Source organism: Heterostelium album, assembly GCF_000004825.1.
Source record: "Heterostelium album PN500 unplaced genomic scaffold PPL_scaffold9, whole genome shotgun sequence".
In the NCBI taxonomy this organism is placed as follows: Eukaryota; Evosea; class Eumycetozoa; order Acytosteliales; family Acytosteliaceae; genus Heterostelium; species Heterostelium album.
This window is the reverse complement of record NW_008805071.1, coordinates 2,099,488-2,124,143: the sequence shown is the minus strand read 5'-3', so window position 1 is coordinate 2,124,143 and position 24,656 is coordinate 2,099,488. Positions and strand designations below refer to the sequence as shown.

The 24,656-nt window shown below is 30.6% G+C and overlaps 10 protein-coding genes across 10 annotated transcripts; 4 read left to right on the top strand and 6 right to left on the bottom strand.

The window, feature by feature from the left end:
* Window positions 1-232: 232 nt before the first annotated feature.
* Window positions 233-4,630, bottom strand: PPL_09345 (uncharacterized protein; the record flags this gene model as incomplete). Its single annotated transcript, XM_020580142.1, has 11 exons — window positions 233-236; window positions 291-909; window positions 1,149-1,678; window positions 1,807-1,827; window positions 1,986-2,056; window positions 2,144-2,371; window positions 2,448-2,966; window positions 3,061-3,386; window positions 3,485-3,692; window positions 3,951-4,103; window positions 4,616-4,630. The coding sequence occupies 11 exons, from the start codon at window positions 4,628-4,630 to the stop codon at window positions 233-235; spliced, it is 2,694 nt and encodes an 897-aa protein (XP_020429975.1).
* Window positions 4,631-5,132: 502 nt separating this feature from the next.
* On the bottom strand, window positions 5,133-5,489 carry PPL_09344 (uncharacterized protein; the record flags this gene model as incomplete). The annotated part of the gene is made up of 1 exon (XM_020580141.1): window positions 5,133-5,489. One exon carries the CDS (start codon window positions 5,487-5,489, stop codon window positions 5,133-5,135), a length of 357 nt encoding a protein of 118 aa, XP_020429974.1.
* Window positions 5,490-7,475: 1,986 nt separating this feature from the next.
* On the top strand, window positions 7,476-9,359 carry PPL_09343 (uncharacterized protein; the record flags this gene model as incomplete). Its single annotated transcript, XM_020580140.1, has 3 exons — window positions 7,476-7,500; window positions 7,655-9,135; window positions 9,207-9,359. 3 exons carry the CDS (start codon window positions 7,476-7,478, stop codon window positions 9,357-9,359), a joined length of 1,659 nt encoding a protein of 552 aa, XP_020429973.1.
* A 900-nt stretch (window positions 9,360-10,259) lies between these two features.
* Window positions 10,260-11,369, bottom strand: thyA (FAD-dependent thymidylate synthase; the record flags this gene model as incomplete). The annotated part of the gene is made up of 3 exons (XM_020580139.1): window positions 10,260-10,927; window positions 11,005-11,162; window positions 11,254-11,369. The coding sequence occupies 3 exons, from the start codon at window positions 11,367-11,369 to the stop codon at window positions 10,260-10,262; spliced, it is 942 nt and encodes a 313-aa protein (XP_020429972.1).
* A 763-nt stretch (window positions 11,370-12,132) lies between these two features.
* PPL_09341 (uncharacterized protein) lies at window positions 12,133-14,129 on the top strand (the record flags this gene model as incomplete). Its single annotated transcript, XM_020580138.1, has 4 exons — window positions 12,133-12,157; window positions 12,416-13,354; window positions 13,953-14,013; window positions 14,117-14,129. 4 exons carry the CDS (start codon window positions 12,133-12,135, stop codon window positions 14,127-14,129), a joined length of 1,038 nt encoding a protein of 345 aa, XP_020429971.1.
* An 81-nt stretch (window positions 14,130-14,210) lies between these two features.
* Window positions 14,211-17,014, top strand: PPL_09340 (uncharacterized protein; the record flags this gene model as incomplete). The annotated part of the gene is given in 3 exon segments (XM_020580137.1): window positions 14,211-15,264; window positions 15,284-15,556; window positions 16,989-17,014. 3 exon segments carry the CDS (start codon window positions 14,211-14,213, stop codon window positions 17,012-17,014), a joined length of 1,353 nt encoding a protein of 450 aa, XP_020429970.1.
* Window positions 17,015-17,915: 901 nt separating this feature from the next.
* Window positions 17,916-18,970, top strand: PPL_09339 (B-box zinc finger protein; the record flags this gene model as incomplete). The annotated part of the gene is made up of 2 exons (XM_020580136.1): window positions 17,916-18,873; window positions 18,897-18,970. 2 exons carry the CDS (start codon window positions 17,916-17,918, stop codon window positions 18,968-18,970), a joined length of 1,032 nt encoding a protein of 343 aa, XP_020429969.1.
* A 393-nt stretch (window positions 18,971-19,363) lies between these two features.
* PPL_09338 (uncharacterized protein) lies at window positions 19,364-21,130 on the bottom strand (the record flags this gene model as incomplete). Its single annotated transcript, XM_020580135.1, has 1 exon — window positions 19,364-21,130. The coding sequence occupies one exon, from the start codon at window positions 21,128-21,130 to the stop codon at window positions 19,364-19,366; it is 1,767 nt and encodes a 588-aa protein (XP_020429968.1).
* A 224-nt stretch (window positions 21,131-21,354) lies between these two features.
* On the bottom strand, window positions 21,355-22,821 carry PPL_09337 (uncharacterized protein; the record flags this gene model as incomplete). The annotated part of the gene is made up of 2 exons (XM_020580134.1): window positions 21,355-21,938; window positions 22,185-22,821. 2 exons carry the CDS (start codon window positions 22,819-22,821, stop codon window positions 21,355-21,357), a joined length of 1,221 nt encoding a protein of 406 aa, XP_020429967.1.
* A 388-nt stretch (window positions 22,822-23,209) lies between these two features.
* On the bottom strand, window positions 23,210-24,558 carry PPL_09336 (uncharacterized protein; the record flags this gene model as incomplete). The annotated part of the gene is made up of 2 exons (XM_020580133.1): window positions 23,210-24,310; window positions 24,388-24,558. The coding sequence occupies 2 exons, from the start codon at window positions 24,556-24,558 to the stop codon at window positions 23,210-23,212; spliced, it is 1,272 nt and encodes a 423-aa protein (XP_020429966.1).
* Between the last annotated feature and the right edge of the window lie 98 nt (window positions 24,559-24,656).

Genomic DNA, 24,656 nt, shown 5'->3' with positions numbered 1-24,656 from the left:
TCACATATATATTTAATTTTTCACCAACAAATCCAATCCATATATATTTACATTTGGATTTAAATTTAAATATTCAGTACCAATCTAATTAAAAAATTATAAATAAAATATAATTATTTTGGTAAGTGTAAACTTTATAATAAATTTAAATGTACAATAATATTGTATTGTGATCCTATTTTCAACAAAAAAAAAATACCAAACAAAAACAATATATATTTATTTTATTTTTTCAACTAAATAATAATAATAATGAGAGAATAACAATATTAAATATTTTTCATTTTTACCAGAATGTAGTTGAAAACCATGTGTTTCCAGTCGTTGACGTAGTTGTTTCATCTGTTGTGGTAGTTGTTGTTGCATCTGTTGTAGTTGTTGCATCTGTTGTTGATGTTGAATCTGTTGTTGTTGTAACAGTAGATTCAGAACTAGAAGATTCACTCGACATTGAAGATGAATCACTTGTTGTCATAGATGTTGTGGATGAAGTGGTATCTTCAGTTGGGCTAGCACCCGAAGTACTTTCAGATGTTCCGGTTGTGCTGGCCATGTCAGAAGTAAATCCACCACCAGATGAGACTGCTGTATCATCAGCCAATGTAGTGTGTGGTACACCAGTTGTTGTATAAGATAAATAGTGTGTTGTTCCAGTGCTCTCAGATGCTCCAGTGTTGCTGGCCGTGTCAGAAGTATATCCACCACCAGATGAAACCTCTGCCGCTTTCTGAGTCGACTCTTCAGCTACCACGATTTTACTTGCTGCACCGGGTTGTGAGTTTGAATCACTCCAGCTATCCTCAGAGAAATAAGACAATGATTCTGAGGTGACATACTCCGAACCAAAACTTTCAGATCCAGATGAACTTTCGTCACAATGAGCCATGTTCATTGAAATCAATAGTAATACTAATGAAATAAATAATATTTTATATTTTAACATGTTTTTTTTATATTTTATTTGTATGTTCAATATATAAATATAATATAATTGCATTGTAACAATTGTTTTAACCATTGTATTTATAGTTATTTTTTAAACATTATTATAAATAGATATCTTTATTTGTAGTGATTAACTTTATTAAAATTTTTTTAAAAAAAAAGATTGATTAATTGTTTGAATTAGACTCTTTGGGTGATATAACCATATTTGTTATCAGTATCATCATCAAAGTCACCAACATATTCAATGAAACTTCGATTATATTCAACTTCATAATCTTCATAATCTTGATAGTCTTCTTCATATTCTTCATTTTGGTAATCTTCACCAAAACTTTGATCATATTTTTGGTCATACTCTCCATATTGATATTTATCGACTGTAGCATCAGAATATTGATCATCATCTTCTTCTTCTTCTTCGTCGTCGTCATAGTCGTAGTATTCGTCATCTTCATACTCTTTTGCATCATAGTAGTAGTCATCTTCATCTTCTTCATCACCACTATAATCATGATTTTCGATATTATTGCTATTGTTATAATTATAGGTTGAACTTAGGTCGGTAATGATATCAGAGTTAGTTGATACTTGAAGATTGACGTGCAGTGATTGATGTTCATCATCTCTATCTACTACTTGGCTACTGGTAATAAAAGCATTCAGTAGTGCTTTTAGAATACTCTTTTTCTTGTTTTTACGAAAGTCATAGTAAAGATCACCCAATTCTTTACTATTAGAGTAACTATCAAACATATCTGTGATAGTACTTGTCTTTACAATACCCTGGTAGTCAAGCATCAACATGATATGCACAACAGTCATCGACTTTTGATAGTCATTCGCATCCAAACAATTTACGATCTCTTGAATAAGATATTTCTAATAAAATATTATTATTAATAAAAACATATAATAATAATAATAATAATAAGTATATCTGTATTATAATATTATATTATTATAAATATTATACTTTACTTACAGTTAATATTATAGATCTATTTTCTATTTTCGGATCGACCATGTTGATGACAAACTTTGAGAGGTAACGTATCGCTTCACAGTCGGAAAGTCTGGCATAGCTGTGTGATGTCAATGAAAGGTTGGACTGTATTCTACTGAAGTGGGTCTTTGGATGAGTAGACAGTTGGTACAAGATCATCTGTATGATTCTAAACATCTGAACCTCTATTACTCTTCTACTCTTATTCTTATCCTTGTAGAATCTCAATCGTTTGATTTGATTACCAATTATGATATCTATATTGAAATTAACAATATCACCGATGTATTGATATCCACCATCTACGAGTATATACTCTAGCCCATCCAATAGCTTCAATATATCACCTGACCATTCCATCTTACTGATATACCTATCAATAGAATTACTAAATAGATTAAAGAATCTTATAACAATATCCTATAATCAATAAATATAGATTATTATTAATAAATTAAGTTATATTTATATATGTTTGCTTTTAAACTTTACATACTTTTATAAATGGTAGTCTGCTAGCATATCTCTGACGAATATCAGTATAGAGTATATCTAATGGACAATTATCAGTATTGGATGTTTGATAATGACCATCACTACTTGTACTCTCTTCATAACTGGGTGGTTGTAATGGTAGTGGTAATGCTGTTGTAGTTTGCTTATTATGATTATAGATGTTGTTATTGTTATTGTTGTTGTTGTTGTTGTCGGGTGTTGTTGTTATTGATTGTTCTTTTAAGATAAACGATTCTAAACCAAGATTAAACATCTCTTTTTCAAGCATTTGGTATTTATCTTGCACGGTGTACATTGCAGACTGAATAGGTAAGTCAACACATGTTATGAATTGTAGGTCATCGTTGTCTTCAACCAATGCAGACATGATACGATGATCTTCATGGTGGAAATGTAGCCATCTCTCTCTATGGAAATCACGTAATGGATAACCAATAGATTGAATTAATAGATGTCGATCATATTCAAACAAATTCCAACACTCTAAATCGAATTCAAACTATTAAATTAAATGAAGGTTAGTAATTAGTTTGTTAGATTATTAACTATACTTAGTTAAATAATATCAATTGATTGTTTTAATAATACTTTACACTCTTGTATGAATAGGATAGATCTACTCGATGACTATCTGGCTTTCGAACGTGCCAAGCAAAGGTGAGATGTTTCAGTGCAAGTTGGTTTGGCTCACTTGGGAAATCGTGATAGCATGCCAAGTAATACATTATGTATTCATGTAGAAGCATCTTTACCATAATACTGATATTAGGGTTGACAACACTCTCATGAGCAGACATTGAGTAGTCTACAATCTGATATTGATAGTGCTGATAGGTATCAACATTATTAACATCATCATTATTATTATTGAAATCATTAATACACGCCAATACAAAATATATTAATGAATGATAGATTTCTAGAAATTATTATTATTATTGATAATTATTAATATTAATAAACTATAAATATATATAATGTAATTAAAAAGATATTAAAAAATACTACAATACATACCAGATGCTAACAGTTTTACTAATTTCGATTGTAAATCCACTTCAATGTTATTAGGATCAATTGAAAGTTCGAAATGAATGAAGCGTTTAGCACTTTCTATTGCTTGAATTGGTTTGCTATCAGCCATACTGGTCAATATTGCAATTGCCTGCAATGTCGATAATATTAAATCAACATCTTCACTTTTAATTACTTTTTTAATTAAACCCTGTATATAGATTATATAATTAGATATAGATATAAAAAGTTACATTTAAGATTATTAAATCTGTGATTGTTTTTCTGATGGTAGTGGTTGTTTGACAAAACTTACTAAAAAATGATTATCACCCAAAAGTGCTATTGATTGAAATTCATTTTCTATTTCAAAAAAGGAATTCTTTTTATTTTATTTTATTGTTTTTTAGATAGAATTAGTTAATTATTTTTTATTTTTTTTAAAATAAAACTATTAATTGATACTTACATCTTCATAACCAAAAATATCAAATTTAACTTTATTATTGTTGATATTTATCATTAAATGGCATCTCTTTGTTGCAACATTTCCGGAATCAACAGTTGATATGAATATATTTAGAATTTCAATTGCTGTAAAAATAGATTGTCTTTGATCTACCTATTAATTGAAAGAATTATAAGATTTTAATATTTTATTCTATATTTATTTTTGATAAATTATTACATTTTTAACTCTGTGATCAATAATAGTTTTTAAAGTCTGTTGTTTTAATGTAGACTGATTTCCAAACAAAATAATCTTGTTATTTAAAGTTATTTTCTCTACAAGATTCAAAAAACTATCAAAAATAAGAATAATATTAGGATTTTTTAACTCTCCATATCCCCAAGATGTAATATCAACTTTGAATCTATTAGAAAAGCTTTTTTCTTTCTCCATCTTTCTAAAAAAATATATAAATAATAAATAAATATAAATTAATTAAAATTTATTGATTGACAAAAGCTAAAAATATTATCAAAAATAAAATTTTGTCAATCAATCATTGTTGATAATGCGGAAAATAGATACACATAAAAAACAGCTTTTTGATCACAAAAAAAAAAAAACAAAAAAAATAATCTTGTAAGTTTTTTTTTTTTTTTTTTTGATTACGATCATTTAATTACAACATTATTTAACATATATAATAGAGCATTAGATATTTGATAGCTAGTTCTTTTCTTATTTTATTTTTTTTTGAATGAAAAAAAACACTTCTTTCTAAATCTTCATTTATTCTATCAATCAACTTCCTCAAAAAAGGTATAAAACTACTGTACTTTATATAATAAAGTGATAAAAACAAGATTTTATTTATCATTATTATTTATTATACTTTATAATATCCATTATTGGTTAAAGTTTAAACTCCTTGTAAATATACATTATTTCTTTTATCTCTTTTTGTTTGGTAAAGGGTTCATCGGTGCCCAATGTATACATTTAGGATCGATTCTAGATGATTGCTTTGCATATATCTTTAAGTGTTCTTCTATAGCCTTTGGTGTAACAGAGATAATATGTTGACCTTTCCAATATAACTTGATAAATGGAGCAATTAAATTTTAATGTTTATTGTTATTTATTTTACAAAAAGAGAATTGATGATGATGATAATGTTTCTATGTTTTTTTATTTATAATATCAAAAGAATAAAGCTAGCCAAATGGTTTGTTGTGTGGTGTCTGTCTTGGCAACACGATGTTTTTGGTGTGCTGGAATTTGAACATAGGAACCGGCTACTAGATCGATTAGTCTGCTTGAGTCATCAGTGTTTTTCATCTCTAGGGTGGCAGATCCTTGTAAGACAAACACCCATTCCTCTTGGTCTTGGTCATACCAAAAGTCGGGTGGTGAAGACTGACCATTAGAAATGATTCTCTCAATCTTTACACCTTCCTTACTGATCAATGTTTCGAATACTTCATCACCGTCACTTCTTACCAACGGTACATTCTCTAAAAGATTGCCAACACTGTAGTCTTGATTTTTGTCACTCATGTTTTGTTATGTTTTTTTTTTTGTGATCAAAAAAATAAAGTATTTTTTTATTTCTGTTTTATTGGCATTATAAAAAAGGTGAGGATAGGTAGCTTCCACTGCTTCATTTTTATTGGTATTCGGCATAGTTTTTTTGAAATCGATACTTTGATTTTATGTGTGCATTCCCTGTGGTGTGTCCAGTTTTTTCATAAAGAGGATCACTTGTATCATCGTAAAGGAATCGTTTGATTGATGGCATTGTTGATGAAATATTTAAAGTAGTTTGAAAATTACTTTTGATATCGAGTATTGTGATTGATTGATTCTTGCCAAGCACTCTACTGGTCCACATATTATTATACCTGGTATAAAAAGTGTGAATTTTACAATCTGGTGAAGATACTTTTTCCATATACACAATTCATTATAAGTCTTGTGATTTGATTGAACTGAGGTGTTTCAAATTGGAATGTAATCTAGCTAACTCTAATGTTTTAATTTGATGGTTGTAAGATAGTGTGAAATTATCTTGTATCACTGGTAGTTTCAGTCTCTGAATAGAACCTGTTATCATTTCCAATGAGAATTCGAAGCGGAAACCAGTGTGTGACAAGTCAAGCGATGTCAGTAAAGGAATCTCTTTTAACAATTGGAATATGTTCTTGTTGTCAAGGCTAATTGCCATCGATGGTAATGTAAGTGATTGTATCAATCTAATAAAGATTGATATTAGAAATCATACAGAAATTCGCTTATTGTTTCATTATAATCGAGATAGAAAATATGAATATAATAATAAGCGACTAATCTATTAACCGATATTTAATTAACACACTAAAATATCGAAATAATAAACACATAGATTTGAGATGATATAATGATGCTTGAATGAATTTATCTTCATTATTATCAAGTTTATTATCAATCAATTATTCAATTGGGAACTTAATCTACTCCCAACTAACTTGTATTCTACACTTTATTTATCTACTATATCTTTGTACATCATTATCTATAACTATCTATATTATATATTTATCAATTTATCTATAACTCTAGTTATACAGATTACTATATAACTTACATTTGGCATGTATTGAATGATCGATTTACAATGATCATATTCAAACATATAGTTTTCCTTCAATACTAATTTCCTGACTTTGTTGAAGATTAGACTAAATTAATTAATTTCCTAATTTTTTAAGTGTTTTTTTAATTCTTGTCATCTTATATTTTTAATTTATTCTCAAAACTGTAGGTCCAAAACTAAAAACTCAAGTTTATTCTTTTAAATGAAAAAAAATGTATTTTTTCTAAGTATTTAATGAGTCGTTTGACTCACCATGATCATTTTCAGTCAGATAATCTTTCATAATACTTAAACATATGTTGAAAAAGTTCAAATTTGACCAACTGTATACAAAAAAAAAAAAAAAAAAACAAAAAAAAAAAAAAAAATTAAATCATTTTTTATTGTCAAACTTTTGAATTTAGGTTTGAACGTTAATATTATAAAGAATTTTTTGATAAACATTTCAATTTTTTTTTCCCCAAATTTATAACAATATATAACTGTAAGTTAAAAGAGAAAGAAAACTATGTGCATTAAAAGAATGTAGATTAAATTAAATGATTTCTAACTATTTTATTTGAATTTTATTTATTTTTATTTAAAATGCTCATTGTACAATGAATGAGAAGAATAACACAGGAAGTTTATTTATTAAAAAAAATAAAACTTGCTCTCATTTATTATTATTTAAGGACACCTGTACTTAACAGAACACTTAAGATAACATATCTAACAACAAATAATAAATAAACTTAGGCAGGTTATCTATATAGATTTATAACACATAAAAAGCTTAAGCTTGATGTAGTCACATTATAAGAACCATATCGCTAACTAAGATATTATTATTACTACAAATTATTATTATTATTATTTAAAAATGTTTAGTCCACAAATTAAAGAATAATCATGTCAGCAGCAGCAGAAAAATGTCAATTTCATCCTCAGAAGAAGGTTAAGTTTCTGTGTGAGGAGTGCAATATATTGGTGTGTGGTGATTGTATTACATTACCTGTCCACAGAGGCCATGCATTTGTGAAACCACCCAACTTACCTTCACAGCAGGTTGAAAAGTTAAATGTTCCGTTTGAATTTAACTTTGACAAAGCACAGAAATTGGCCAAAAAGATAAAGTCACATGATGAAGTGACCAGAAATATTAACAAACTGTTCAAGACATATCACGAGCAACTGATAGTGGAAGAGCATAGATTGGCGAAGCCGGTACTGGAGAGTAGGCAACAATTGGTAACTATTCTCGAGAAGTATACCGCCCAGCTAAAGTCACAGTACACCATCTTCAAAGCGGTCGAAGAATCGATGATGTCGAGCAATGGCAGTGGCGAGTTTAAACCGAGTTTGGAAATGATCAACGATGTAACCGGAACCACCGAAAAGACTTTGGAGAATCCAAAGTACGAAAATATCAAGCAAAATCAATATACGTTCATGAAAGATTTGGAGACCGAAGAGATGCTGGTGTTGCTAACCGACGACTGCGAGAAGCCTGCCGACCTGCTGAAAAATAACGATATCTTTGAGAAACCTCAAACAAAAATGAATACAGAAGAGCTAGTCCGAAGTATTGCACTTATTCTGGAAGATCAAGACACATTGGACAAGGAAGTGAATAACATGCTCGCGCAAATGAAAATCGACCCAATCGAGGTGTCATACGACTTTACTGTCAACAAAGCCAAGGTTTCAAGATCAATTTCAGAGATTAAAGATGGCTACAATCTGGTGAAGCTGACGCCCTCCATGACAGAGACGACCACCGCCACTACCAATCCCGACGGCACACCGGCAACAGGCGAAGGTCCACAAAAAGAAACCGCAATTACCAGTCTCGGTGGTTACATGAAAAAGTACAAAGAAGATTGCGCTATCTTCTACATCTATGTGCTTTGCGGTATGGAGGCGACTCAGCATTTGTCCACGGTCGAGGTGTGCGACCTTAAAAACGACCGATGGGGAATTGTCGAACCCACCAGAATGAAACGTGCTTGTTCGTCTGCATCAGTAGCGTGCACCAACGAGCACATTTTCATTTTCGGTGGAAATGACACGTTGAATACATTCGAACGTTTCAACATCAACACCAGAAAATGGGATTGTCTCGACAGTATCCCAACGAAAGGTGGTTCCTCACTTGCCTGCTGCTACGACAACGGTAGATACATTTACCTTGTCGGTGGTATTCAGAACAATATTACCATGGACCGTATCGACAAATTTGATATCTTGACTGGTAAATGTATTCAAGTTGGACACTTGAAAAAAGCACGTTACTACACCTACTGCTGCTTCCACGAAGATATCATCTACACAGTAGGTGGAACGCACAAGGAGGCGTCCGCACCATACACTCTAGTCAATAGCATAGAGTCGTACAACACCAAAGATTCAACCTCCAATATTCTACTCAACTTTGGAGGCAATGAACGTGTCGAAGCTTGCACCTTTGACAAGCGAGAGTTCATATACTTCATCACGTGCAATGTATTTTGTAAATTCTCAATATTTACGAACACGATTGAGAAACTGGCGAACCCGCCGTTGCAAGAAGGAAAGTTTGGTCTGGCAATGGTATGTGTTTTATTTTATTTTTATATTTTTTAAGAATATGAAACTAACAGTTAATGTTTATTATTATTTAGGTTTTTGGTTATTTCGATAATGATTTTAGAATCTTCCTGCTGGGAGGTAAGGAAGAAAACCAGTACACCTACTCTATCACCAAGCAGACTTGGTCTGCCTTTAAGAGAAAAGGAAAGTATACATACTTCCACGGTGCTGTTGCAGTCAAATAAGTATAAAATTGCAGCCAACACACCAGTGGAGGTATCCGAAAGGTATTGAAACGGTTACCACAACACACACATTCACCTTCTCATCCAATCTGTATGGTTGGTACCTACACTTCGGAAATTATTGCGTGTATATCCAACAATGAAGGTGATCTCTCAAATTTGATGTCGAGACTGTAAAATGGTTTCGATGAGTTTATTTAAATAAAAGATTAGTTCTAATCTTAAATAATACTTGCCATCATCTAACTTCCCCTTACCTCTCTTCCCTCCCTCCATCAATCAATCCATTCCTCTCCACTCCTTGCTAAATAATCTTTTAAAAAAAAACTAAATGTAAATAAAATTAAAGACTTTTGTGTTATAAATGTATAAATACTTATTTCATTGATTGAGTAAATTTCGGATGTTTGGTGTGGAGTGAAATTGAATGCGAGAAGTTGTGACTATAAAAAATTAAAAAGACTTTTTAATAAATGTTAAATTGAATTTATCACTTTTTTGAGAAGAAGAAAAAAAAATGCTAATAATTAAATAATAAATGTGATAAATTATGTATAAATTATTTATTTCATTTATTAAGTAAATAAACTTATGTTTGGAGTGATTGAATGTTAAGTAGAAATAAAAATAAATAGATTGATAAAAAAAAAAAAAAAAGTTATAAATTCAAATCTAAATAAATAATAACTTTTTTTTTTTAATAATATATATATATATAAATATAGATTTTCTTTTCGTTATATAACTTTGCTATTGGCCACAATGAATTTTACTATTGAGGTGTGTTTTTTCAACCCAAAAAATATAAAAATATTAAAAATTAATCAAAAAATTAATCAAAATGGTGTTAAAAATAAAATTTATTTTTATTTGGAATTACATAAATGGTACTTAAACTTATTATGCTTGTTCAGTTGATGATGGTTGTGTTTGTTCGACTTTGACTGGCTCTGGTAATCCTAGTTGTTTACGTTTGGCTTCCCACTCTTCGGTCTCACGTTTGTTGGCGGTGTTCAATGGCTTACCGGAACGGATTGCTTCGATCTCGAGACGTGTGAGTTTGATCGACTCGAAAGCATAGTCGATGAATGCCTCACAGGCAACCGGTACAATCGGTCTGATCAGAGCAAAGATGGTGTTGGCATAGTCACGAATCTCCTTTTGCGAGTGTGAATCCATTCTGAGACGGAGGAAGTGGAAGAGGTTGTGCAAGTCGATCTTCCAGTACCACTCGGTGTACACAGAGACTGGCAAACCGATACGTGCCAACTCACGAGAGACACCCTTGTCGAGCAACTCTGAGTAGGTCTTGTAGTTGGCTTCGACCTGGTCGAGATAGTCGAGGAACTCCTGTGCGGTCTTGGTGTCGGTGGCATCCTCACCACCCTGACGATTGGAAGTCGATTGCTTTCTGACGTCTTCGGCCGATGGATGGTAGAACTTGTCTGGCATAACCGAGTATCTGGCACTGTACTCGTTGACATTGGCTGTTCTATGTCTAATCCATTGTCTAGCAATGAAAACTGGCATCACACAATGGAATTTGAATTCAATCATCTCGAATGGTGCTATATTATTATTATTATTAATAAAATTAAAGATAATTAATAACTTTTGATTTTTAATATTTGTTTAGTTTACATACAAGTATGTTGATGTCTATAGAGATAACGGATAAGACCTTTGTCTTCAGTTACTTTCTTGGTACCGGCACCATAGGATACACGAGCGGCTTGAACGATGGCGAAATCAGCAGTTTGACCAACTGGTGCAAGTCTTGGCATAGAATCAACCAATGCAACTCTTTTTTTTTTATTGTTAATAATAATCATAAGTTATGTTTAGTTTCTTGTTATTTTTATTTTTTTAGACCTGATGAAAATAAAGTACATACTTTCCATGATCGTGTACCTTTACTTCCCAACGATGACTACCGTTCATGACATCGTAGTACTCAGTATCGGCTGGTACTTTGTTGATTTGAATTTGATCGATACCCAATGAGTCCATCTTTAAGCTATCTTTGTTTAATCAAATGAAAAATGAATGATATATAAATTTTCTTTAGAAAATGATTTTGTTTTTGTATATAGATCTAAATGTTTATGATTGATAATAAATCTAGATTATTTATATAAATATACACGTAATTGTATGTTATGTGTGTGTGAAATTTGTTGATTTACTGGAAAAAATTGTAATAACTAGAAAAGATTGACACCAATCGAATCATTATCATTATTGAATCATTTAATTAACCGAATTAAAATAAAAAAATTTGAAAAATCTGAAAATTGGCGGTATTGTTTTTTTTTTGTTATTTTTTTAATTTCATTTTTTATTGTGGGAACATATAACGGTAAAAAATTAAAGTTTTTATTAATTTTGAAGTTCAAATATAGTTTTTATTATTCTTTTTTTTTTTTTTTTGATAAATTTTTTCATTATCATAATTAAAATATAAGATTTATGATAGAGTAATATTCCACCAAATAAGGAAATGATACAAAATTAATTAAGCAAAGCACAAAACACTAAACACAAATCACACAACACAACACTACACTACTACTACTACGAACATTATCACAAACAGAATATTATATTCAACAATATTCTTCATTTTTTGTATCATTAAACTATCCACCACAGTAAAATATATATTTTAAGAAGTAACTCTTAAAAAAAAAAGAGTTTATTGTTACTGAATTAGATGTTGTTGTTTTTGTTGTTCTTTATTTGTTTTTGGTATGTGGAAGATGAATGATACATAATGACAGAGAGAGCGTTCCACAAATGTGATATCTTTTTTTGTTGAGAGAATATTACAATATCTTATGAGTTTGTTTTCACTTTCATCTAACAATATGACCATCCATCTCATCTCAATCCACTACACACATATGATATTAATTATTATGTGATTTATTTTTTGTAATAACAAAATGTTTACTAAATTATATTTTATAAAAATAATATGATTAAGTTATTTAATTTTTTTTTATAAATGTTTTATTTCATAGCTATAGCATTATTTTTTATTTTAATATTTTTAGTTATCAGTAAGCAAGTTTCCAAAGAGGTAAAGATCGATCTCGCCAAAACAGAGGAGATCGAAGGTAATTGTTCGTCAACAAGTGGTCCATCAGTTTCTGAAGAACCACCAAAACATGTTCGTAGTTCATTAATTAAAAAGGTCAGACGAAACAATGTGAAAAAGATCAAAAGCAATCACATTGGTGTACCTGTAGACTCCAAATCATCTACTATCTCTACTCCTTGTTCATCCTCTTTGCCAAACTCCGATAACGAAGAGTTTATATATACCATAGGTCATCCAAATCTACTTAAAGATCAGTCAAGTAAACAAAAGTTGACCAACAAAGACCACGTTGAATTCAATTTTGTGGCTAGGAAGCTTGCCAAACAAAAACACCAACGCCAACACACCAGCAAACAAGATAAAAAGACATACTACCATGGCAGTATAGGTGTTTCCGATAGCTTTCACGCCTACAGACCACTACCATCACCATCCCAGTCTGAGGTTGTCACTGTTCAAGGAGTGAGCGAGGCGTATGAGCATGTTCTGTCCAAGTCCAAGTGTTTCTATGATACCGACCTAGTAAAGAAAGATCCAATTTCTCAGTCAAATGTAACGCCTCAATATTATCACAAAGAAAGATATAATACGATCACCGAAAAGTGGGAGAGCATATGCCATCCGAAAATAGAAAGTCTCTTACGAGATGGAAAGTTTAACATCGATATAAATATTGAATTTGAAACGAGGAATATGAATATCAACAAAATAATAGCCACCATTATCAATAATTTTGTAACATACTTTCGTGGTCGAAATAGAGTGTTGGAACCATTCAACCCGAATCCAGGAGAGAGCCAGTTTAATGTTTATTTAAAAGATGGTAGTTCTTCCTTGGAGTTCAACATTCTCTATGTTTTGAATACCTATGAACTCAATTCCTTGGATACGTGTAGGTGGTCTGAACTAGTGGAATATGCAAGTTCAACTCATTCATTGGAGTTCTTTTTCAGTAATTTCAATGTTGGATCAAAGATGGTTGGCCAGAATTATCAGCGCTCTGAAGTCATGGTGGTGCTCCTACATCAAATAAACTTACTTCAAAACGATCCCATTCTTTCACCCTTTGCCAAAGAGCTTTATGAACTAATGATACTAAGTTTAGTTCAGCACAGTTGTTTGCTTCTTAATTCGATCAACTCCCGTTTTGTCGGTTTCCATAAAGTCAATGACAAGATAGATACAATCTTGAAGTTAAAATCGATCCAAGATGACTGTACATTTTCGATCATTAACATTGCATTTTAAAAATAAATAAAAATAAATTAATAGACATTTAATTCCTAACAAGCACACTAGCAAATTAATAAGAAATATTTAAACTCTTATTATTACAAGTAAGTATAAATAAAAAAAAATCATTTTAAAATATTTTAAAAGAAAATAATATCAGATATTAATTTTTCTTTTTTTATTTTGATAAAAAATTTTGGTTTGAAGATCAATTTTGAGGTTTGATTGCAATTTATTGTAAAGTTATTTTTTTTAAGTCACACTCTTTAAAAGAAAAAGAATCATCATTTTATTTGTAACAACCCATTTAAGAGTTTTGTAATATTCTAATAATCAAATAAAATAAAGTAAAATAGAAGCAATCTCATAATCGTGCTTAAACCAAGTTTCAACACTGTTTTCTGCAATTTTTACTTATTAGTAATACATTATAAAAACATTATTTCTAACTCAAGCATACAATATTTTTATTATTATATTATTTAAACAATGTTTAGTCCACATCTAATATAACCATGTCAGCAAAAGCAGAAAAATGTCAATCTCATCCTCAGAAGAAGGTTAAGTTTCTATGTGAGGAGTGCAATATATTGGTGTGTGGTGATTGTATTACATTACCTGGCCACAGAGGCCATGCATTTGTGAAGCCACCCAACTTACCTTCACAGCAGGTTGAAAAGTTAAATGTTCCGTTTGAATTTAACTTTGACAAAGCACATAAATTGGCCAAAAAGATAAAGTCACATGATGAAGTCACCAAAAATATTAATAAACTGTTCAAGACATATCACGAGCAACTGATAGTGGAAGAGCATAGATTGGCGAAGCCGGTACTGGAGAGTAGGCAACAATTGGTAACTATTCTCGAGAAGTATATCGCCCAGCTCGGTGGAAATGACACGTTGAATACATTCGAACGTTTCAACATCAACACCAGAAAATGGGATTGTCTCGACAGTATCCCAACGAAAGGTGGTTCCTCACTTGCCTGCTACTACGATAACGGTCGATACATCTACCTTATCGGTGGTATTCAGAACAATATTACCATGGACCGTATCGACAAATTTGATATCTTGACTGGTAAATGTATTCCACTGTCAACAAGTGATTCATCAAGTGCTGAAAAATCACTAAAGCAAGGTCGGAGTTCATCAAACAAAAATCTTAAACGAAACAAGCACTCCAAATCATCTACTACCTCTATCCTTCACAAACGAAAGAGCCAGCGCAAAATTAAAGCTACAAAGAAAAACATCTCTCGTAATATATTTGATGTTTTGGATAACCTTCAACAATTTACTCCACTTTATCACGAGGTTATAACTGTACAAGCAATGAGGCAGGTGTATAATACAAACATTGAAGAGTGGCAGAGCCAACCAAAAGGAGATTATCAATTTTCACAGGGACACTTTGACATGGCTAAAAACAATGAATATAAAACCGAGAATAGGTTTATCATCTCAATGGTGGCCAGCAAGATTGATGACTTGGCAAGATACTCCCGACGTGAGAATAGATATATAGAACCATTCAATCCAGACCCATATATGAACCAGTTTGATGGTTAATTTAAAAAAAGGAGTTGATGATTTGGAGTTTAGCATTCACCTTGTTATAAATTGGTATGAAGCCAATTTACTGGAAAAAGAGTCATTAGTTGCACTACTGAATGATGCGAGGTCAGTCTCTTCATTGGATTTCTTCTACGATAGTTTCAATGTTGGGTCAAAGGTGGTTGCCCAAAATCGTAATCGTTCCGAGGTCATGGTGGTTCTCCTACAACAACTAGACTCACTGGAAAGTGATCCAACACTTTCATGTTTTGCCAAAGATCTTTATGATCTTATAATACTATGTTTAATTCAGCATAGTTGTTTCCTTCTTAATTCAATCAACCCCGGTGTTGTTGGTTTCCAAGAAGTCTATAGAAAGATAAATACAATCTTTAAGAAGAAGTCTACCCAAAAAGACAAAACACTTTCGACCATTTAAGAAACAAAAAAAAGTTTCAATAAATTTTTTTTGTATCTAAGATTACTATGTAATTAAATACATTGTTGAAGCTATAATATTAGGAAATGTTTCATTCATTAATACAATGAAAATTGAAATAACAACTATTAGATATTATTTTTAAGATATCTTTGATATCACCATCTTGTGAATATCATGATAAACAATTTATTTTCTCAAAAAGATATTAAATAAATTGTTTTTTATTTTTGTTATCAGAAAAAAGGTTTATTATTTGTTGGTGATTGAATGAATAAACCGTAGCTACCCACCGGTTTGTTATGACAATCAAGAATACCACATTGCAATCAATAGACTTCAAAATGGCCAACACATTAATATTATAGCTTTAACTATGTATTTAATTACATAGTAAGCTTAGATAAATTTTTGAAAACTTAATATTTTACTTTCTAACTTTTTGTGATCAAAAAAAAAAAAATAACAAAAATTTGAAAACTTAAATTTCTCCTTTTTGAAAAATACTAGTATTTAATGAGTCATTTGACTCACTACACTCATTTTCAGTCAGATTATATTCTCATCTTTCATACATACACAAAATTTCAAAAATTTTTTTCACATTACAATCAAAAAAAAAAAAAAAAAAAAAATTAAATCAAAAAATTGTTTTTAATTTTTTTTTAACTTCATCAACTTTTGTATCTAGGTTTTAAACGTTAATATTAATGCGAATTTTTTGATTAAAAATTCATTTTTTTTTTTCGCCAAATTTAATAACAATATTATAACTATAAGTTAAGAAAGAAAACTATGTGCATTAAAAGAATGGAGCTTAAATTAAATGATTTCTAACCTATTTTATTTGAATTTTATTTTTGTTTGAATTGAATTATATTTTTTATTACAATCATTGTGAAATGATCAATAGAATAACACAGGAAGTTTATTTATTACAAAAAAATAAAACTTGCTCTCACCAATTATTATTACTGTAAGTTGTTGGTTTCCAAAAAGTCTATGACAAGATAGATACTTCTTTAAGTTGCAGTCTAAAGGACAATACACCGTAGTGCGTTTAAGAAAAAGTTTCAATAAATTTTTTTTTTTTTATCTCTCTTAAGTATGTAATTAAATACATCGCTGAGGCAATAAATATTAGGAAATGATTCATTCAATAATACAATGAAAATCGAAACAACAAAAAAAGAACAGTTCCCACACATTTTTTGAATTTTTTTTTTTTTTTTGTTCATGATCAAATAACTTACATTGCTACTTCAAACGCGAAACTCAACTTTTTATTTTTATAGCCCTTTCACTCATTCAAAAACAATGAAAATTAAAGAAGTTGATAAAAAATTCAATTTTTTTAAAAGGGTTTCAAATTCTGAAAAAAACCAATCCGTTTGTATTGTGCGCGTTATACCCCAAATTTGCAAATTTAATTTTCTCCCCCCCTTGAGAAAATTAAATTTTAATTTAATTAAATAAATAAATTGGAGGAAAAAAAAAATGTATGTAATTTTTAAAACACCATTTTTAAACATTTATTATTGCCAATGTTTATTTGAGCAGTAAAACTATAAGAATCTATTTTTCATACACATATGCCATTCACAATGTTTTATTTGAAGGACACACGTCCTAGAATAGAATACAAAACTATGGTTTTAATTCCGGAAAATGAAATCTTCACTAACAAAAACAATATTTCTAACAAAAGTGTCGAATATAGGTTTGAATTGAATCAAACCTATCGAAAGTTTATTTAACAAAAAAAAAAACTTCTCTGCACATCTTATTTGAAGGACACCTGTAGCGTAGAATCACAGCAAGAACAGAAAATCAAAACAAATCATAATAAATAAACTTTTATTTAGGTAGGTTTAGATATTATTTATTTTTATTTGAATTATATTTTTTATTAAACAATCGATCCTGAAATGCTCAAAAGAATAACACAGGAAGTTTATTTATTACAAACAAATACAACTTGCTTTCATTTATTATTATTTAAGGACACCTGTACTTAATAGAACACTTAAGATAACATATCTAACAACAAATAATAAATAAACATAGGCAGGTCATCTATATAGATTTAAAATACATACAAAAGCTTAAGCTTGATGTAGTCACATTATAAGAACCATATCGCTAACTAAGATATTATTATTACTACAAATTATTTTTATTATTATTTAAAAATTGTTTAGTCCATAAATTAAAGAATAATCATGTCAGCAGCAGCAGAAAAATGTCAATTTCATCCTCAGAAGAAGGTTAAGTTTCTGTGTGAGGAGTGCAATATATTGGTGTGTGGTGATTGTATTACATTACCTGTCCACAGAGGTCATGCATTTGTGAAATCACCCAACTTACCTTCACAGCAGGTTGAAAAGTTAAATGTTCAATTTGAATTTAACTCTGACAAATCAAAGATGTTGGCCAAAAAGATAAAGTCACATGATGAAGTCACTAAGAGTATCATTAAGCTATTCGAGACATACCACAAGCAACTGATAGTGGAGGAGCATTGGCTGGTCAAACCAGTGCTGGAGAACAGACAAGAGTTTGTAACCATTCTTGAGAAGTATACCGCCCAGCCAAAGACACAGTACACCATCTTCAAAGCTGTCGAAGAATCGATGATGTCGAGCAATGGCAGTGGCGAGTTTAAACCGAGTTTGGAAATGAACAACGAAGTGACCGTAACCACCGAAAAGTACAATCTTGTGAATCTTACGGCCTCCATGACCGATATGACCATCGCTACTGCCAATCCCGATGGAACACCGGCTTCAGGTGAAAGCCCACAAAAAGAAACTGAAGAAAGATATAACCCTACCACTGGAAAGTGGGTGAGCATAAGCGATCCACACGATATTACGTTTCCAGATGTACCCTTTGACATTGTTGCTTTTATTAAATCTGAAACCAAAAGTATGGATGTCAACAGAAGAGTGGCCAGCAAAATCAATTTCCTTTTTTTGTACTTTAGTCTTCTAAAGAAACCATTCTACCCGGACCCAAGCGAGAGACAGTTCATCCTTTATTTAAAGGAAGGAAGGTCTTCCTTGGAGTCAAGTGTTATCGATGTTCTAAATACACACGACATCAATTACCTAGATACAAAATCTTTGTGTAATCTACTTAGTAGTGTGTGTTCAACTCAATCATTGGAATTCTTTTTCAGTAATTTCAATATTGGCTCCAAGATAGTTGGCCAGAATTATCAACCCTCTCAAGTAATGGTGGTGCTCCTACATCGAATAAACTTACTTCAAGATGACCCAAATCTTTCACGTTTTGCACTGGGTCTTTATGACCTTGTGGTTCTAAGTTTGATACAACACAGTTGCTTCCTACTTACATTCAATTCTGTTATTGTCTCTTTCCAAGAAATTTATCACCAAATAGATATTATTTTCAAGTCAATGTTTGAAAGTGAATAAGACTCATCTAAAAAAACTAACAAAAATTTTGGTGAGCTTTACTAAAAAATAATAAGATATACAATCATTTTGTTTTTATTTAAAAATATATATTTATAAATTGGTATCATATTTTCATTAAGAAATAAATTCATTATTAAGCTTTATTATATTTATCTGTGTAAACATTGGTTTCATAATTTATTTAAAAAAAAAAAAATTTGTTGAGTTTTATAAAGGTGTTTTATTTATTAATCGCTAATTGAATATATGATAGAAGCACAGTTAGTTCTATTTGAAGTATCATCTGGTAGGACCTGCTCCCAACTATCATTCTCTATAGAGTAAACAGAGTTGTGACCATTTCCTTGGATAGAGTAGATAAATGTTTCCAATGGTGACGCCTGGTGATAGATCAATTGATTGTTGAAATCCATATTTTTAGTTTGTTTAAGTTCTTGAATCACTGGTTTATCGATATGGAATCTGTAGAATCGGTGAGGTGTCAACACGTAGACTGTTCCGTTGCCATCGGTACAACTTGAACTTCTGATAGGAATGGTATCCGATTGTAATTGAACATCCGATACTGTCTTGTTTGCTACGTTTACTTTCATAATACGGTTTTTCGATGGTAGAACAGTGTAGATGCAATCGTTGTAGTAGAATGCAATGTGCGGATAGGTTGTCTTCTCGACGATTGCAAACAATTCAAACTTGTTCGTTTCAATACTGTAGCGAGTGATAGTTGAATCGCTCTTCCAATTGCCATCGACGATGTAGATGTACTCTTGATTGTCGTAGCAAACCGCAGGATAGCTACAGTTTTCTATACCCTTCATCTCCTCGTTGAGATCGACTGTTTTGGTGTGAATGCAGAATCTCAGGTATTTGTTACTCTTTGAGTCGCCACCAAAGCAGTAGATATGATCGCCAGCGAGTACCGTTGAATTGTACGCCCAGATATCTGCAGAGTTGTAATCGGCAGCCTTGAAATTCGACTCGGTAACACGACCGTTGGTCATCTCGGTAAAGTATAGCTTATTGCCCTTTTTGCGCTCGGTTGACAGGAGGAATGTTCTTTTCTTCTGATTCAACTGTGCTTTGTTTACCGGTACCAGTGTAAATGAATTTTGAATCTTTTGCTTGATCTGGAGGATGTTTGGAGTATTCACTCTGATTTTATAGAGAGTACTGTTGTTATCTCTGCCAACGATAGCATTACTTCCGCTTGTATGCTTCAGAGTTTGGAACTTTTCATTGTGTTTAATGATTGAATCCAATAGGACACAGTCATTGATACTGCTATCGGAACTACTGATTTCATTGTCTTGGAATGTGTAGAATAGAGTATCGCTGTTTCTCTGAATGAATTCATAGAGAGTCGCCGAACGTTGTAGAGACTGGATGATATTTGACAATTTATAACACTCTTCTGTATCTTCTGCTTTTGAGAAGGTGTCATCACCATCACCACCACCACCACCACTGCTAACAGTAATTGAACTTCTACCACTTTCATGATTCAATTGTCTGATATTACTGAATATTTTGTTCAACGACTTGATTTCCTCGATAAGTATCGATAGTTCTTGTTGTAGTTGTTCTTTGTCGGTGACAATCGGTTTCTTGATTTTGTGTTCCTCTACAATGAGATACTCATGTAGTTGTTGAAAGTGCGACGATATCTCATTCTCTGTTGATTCTAGCAGTGTGTGTCTTTCCGCCATTACCTTTATCCTCTTCCAAATCTCTTCCAAACCGGATCTAAGATTTGAGAAACTAGAGCTATCACCAGCCACAGATTCGCTCGCTTTAATATTACTCTGATTGCAACTTTCCTTGTCATTGTTGGCATGAGGTACATTTCCTTTGATTTCATCGATGTGGTCCAGTGTGTGACCGGCATGCTTTGATGTACATCTTGAACACAGTAGAATATTACAATTAAAACATATTAACTTTAATGATTTCTTGTGTATATTGCAAATATATTTATTTATACTATCTATATCCATTTTTCTTATTTATTATTTTAAATAATGATTTTATTTCCCTCAAGAAAATGATATCAATTTTAAAAGGGGTTGAAGTTTCTTGTAAAACCAGAACTTGGTTGTCAAAGAAAAAAAAAATTAGTAATTAAAATTTTAGTTTTCAAGTTACTCAGTCTTTTGTATTAAAAATATGAAAAAGTTAAGTTTTTTTTATTTATTTAATTAAACACATGTTTGATGTGTGTTTAGATATATATAAGAAGTGAAGGCTGTTGATCTCTATTATAGGTATCAGAGTTATAGAATCGATACCATTGGTTGTCTTTGATAGAGTAGATATAGTTGCCACGTGTCTGACCACCGAGTAGATAGATCGTGCTCTTATTGGAGTATTCAAATATAACTTGTCTATTGTACACCATTGATAGGTACGTGTCATCATCTATAGCAAAACCAAATCTCCCTCTAAGTTCTTTAACTTGTTTTGCTTTAATGTCGTACTGTATAAAGCTATGATCTCTATAATAGATAAAAATCAAACCATCTATATCATCAGCACAACAAGCCAGTACATTTGAAAATATATCATTATTATTATTATTATTTTTTAATGGTATATCATTGATTATTAACTTATTATTATTATTATTATTTTTTAATAGTAAATCAATGATAATGAACTTATTATTATCATTATTATCATTATTATTATTGATTATTAGAATATATAGTTTTCTTTCAAATATAAAGGAAACTAGTTGACCTTTGATTATACCTATCTCATTTTCGAGATCGTTGAATACATAGATTTCTTTGGTTGCCATTTGACCTTCAAAGTATAAAAGCTGGAATACTTTGATTGGAAACCTAGTGCTTCCTTCGACGCTGACAATGTAGAAGCCTTCCATGTTATCATAGCAAGCGGATATTCTGCTTCCAAGTTGCTTTCGTTTATCAAAGATTTTAATAGAGGGTTGAAGACACTTATTAATCGTCAAGGCAATGAAATGTTGAATACCAAACAAATACACCACACCACTACCATCTCTTTTTGTTATCATCGTTTGAATATTACTCTGACCAGAGAACTCAAGATCTTGAGTTTTTTGATCGAGAAGATTGATCAAAGTTGCTCTGATAACATTATCGGTTTTAGAAATTGAAACGATCACAGTATGGTTTGTTTCCACCATTGATTTCGAAATTCTCCTCATGATTTCCTCCAATTCATGTTCACTCTGGTGCACTCGATATTCTTGAAGTTTAATATCAACGTTGGTTATATTCAAATCTTTTAAACATTCTGTAACTGTTTTTTTATCCTCTTGATTGAATTGATTGAACTCCCTTAGATTCTCCAATATTTTCTGATAATCTGTTTCATCTATGGAGGATGATAATAAAATATATTCATCAGAATATTCATAGTTATTATTATTAATATTATTATTACAACTGTTAGAACTATTACTATCTTTATCCTCTTTCAAAGTTGATTTTATTCCAATTTCTTTTAATTTTGAAAGATTATTATTAATTTTTAGGTTGATTTTTTCAATCTGTTGATCTATAGGTAGACATAGACTATGAGTTTTAGTTATTAAGTAGTCATGTAATTTCCTTTCACATTGTCTGATTTCAGATCTGTTGGATTTTAATATATCCAACAACTTTTTATTTGAATTGATAATATTATTTAAATCTTTATTCATTTTAATAATCTAATCATAAACTTATTGATAGATTAATAAATAAAAAAAATCATATATAAATTATAATTAATTGATATTAATAATATTAAATTAATAAATTAATAAATTAATAAAAAAAAGACTCATTTTCATTTTATAGATTTGATAATTTAATTGGTTTAATCTATAATATAAATATAGTACCAAATATTAATTGTCACAGCTGTCATGACGAAAATTAAAATATATATGATATCAATTTTATTTATTCATTGGTTTGATCTTTTTATTTTATTGATCTCTAATAAAAAAATTAAAAAGTATTTTTATTAAAATACAAAATTGGTCAATCAAAAAAAAAAATTTTGTTAAAATTTATTTACAAAAAGGCGCCTTCTTTTAATTATTATTAAATTTTAATTTGATTTAAATCTGATAAAAGTTTACACAAAAGTTTAGATAGTGTTTCACCAACTAAATTATTTTCTGCTTTCGATTGATCAACTCCATATTCAATAAACTCACTTCGGCAATCGTACAGCGGTGAGTTGACATCTTCTGTTAACTTTGGATAGTATGTATATGATTTAAGTAGACATTGTACAATACTTTTCAGGTTTGAAAGTACAGCTTTTCTTGAAAAATCTCTATTATTATTGTTGTTATTGTTTTTGATAGTTGAAGTTTCATTATTTGATGTTGTTGGCATTTGAACTATCTTTTCCATTGCTAAAACTATATGGTAGCCTTTTAGTATAGACATTTCAAGAGGATGCATTTGTTTCATATCTTTTCTCCAGAGTTTCAGCAGCAGAATAGCACAGAGTTTAGTTTCGTCGAATTTACATTGTTGTTGCTCTTGGGTGAAAATACTGGTGGTAACCCAATCACGTGGTGTATTCTGGCGGGTTGGGGTTACTGTATAGACACGTCCATTCTGTCCAATCAATTTGGGGAATAGATCGACTGGTACTCTTACACCCTCTATGACCATATCAAATGAGAAGCTTCTTGTATTGTTGACCGATACGTTTTGAATGCAACTCAGATGTTTAGGCAGTATTTTCGAGAGTACATTTACCAAGGTTGGGAATTCGTTTGGTGTCATTTGCTCGGGTGTTATATAGGAACGTGGCAGAATAAGATCTACGTCTAGATCTAGTGTACACTTCAAACCTGATCGTGTAGCGAAAGATCCACGTGGGATGACAATCGAGGCTTTGAAACACTTGGACAATCCTGCTTCCAATACCGATAGACAATGAGTGTAGAATTGGTAATCTGCCTGGATGGAAAGGAAGAACATATACATCGATTCATCATTCTGACAATCATACATCTCCGAGAAACTAGGTTCAATTGGTTCATTTGATATTCTTTCCAAATGTGAAATAAATGATTCTATATTATTATTATTACTATTATTACTATTATTACTATTATTACTATTATTATTACATTGAATATTTACATCTATACATTCAGAAATATTTGATTTTATTTTATTTACCTTATAAATAAAAAAATAAGTAAACAAATTAATAATTAAAATTATAAAAAATATTTAAATAAATTAAATATTCTTACATTGTTGTTGTTGTTATTTGATTTTAATCTTTTAGAAGAATTTTCATCAGCTGATGGAAATACAAAGTCTACACAGCTCATGACATTGTTAAGACAATGAGTATAATTGGAAAACACTTTTGGTGTTTCTACAATTTTATTATTGATAAATTGCATTATTGCTTCTTGCATTGTTTATTATTTATTATTTATTTGTTGTCAATAAAATCAAATTCTACTGATAACCCAATTTTTGGATCTCTATTTGTAAAATCACCCAAAACTGACTT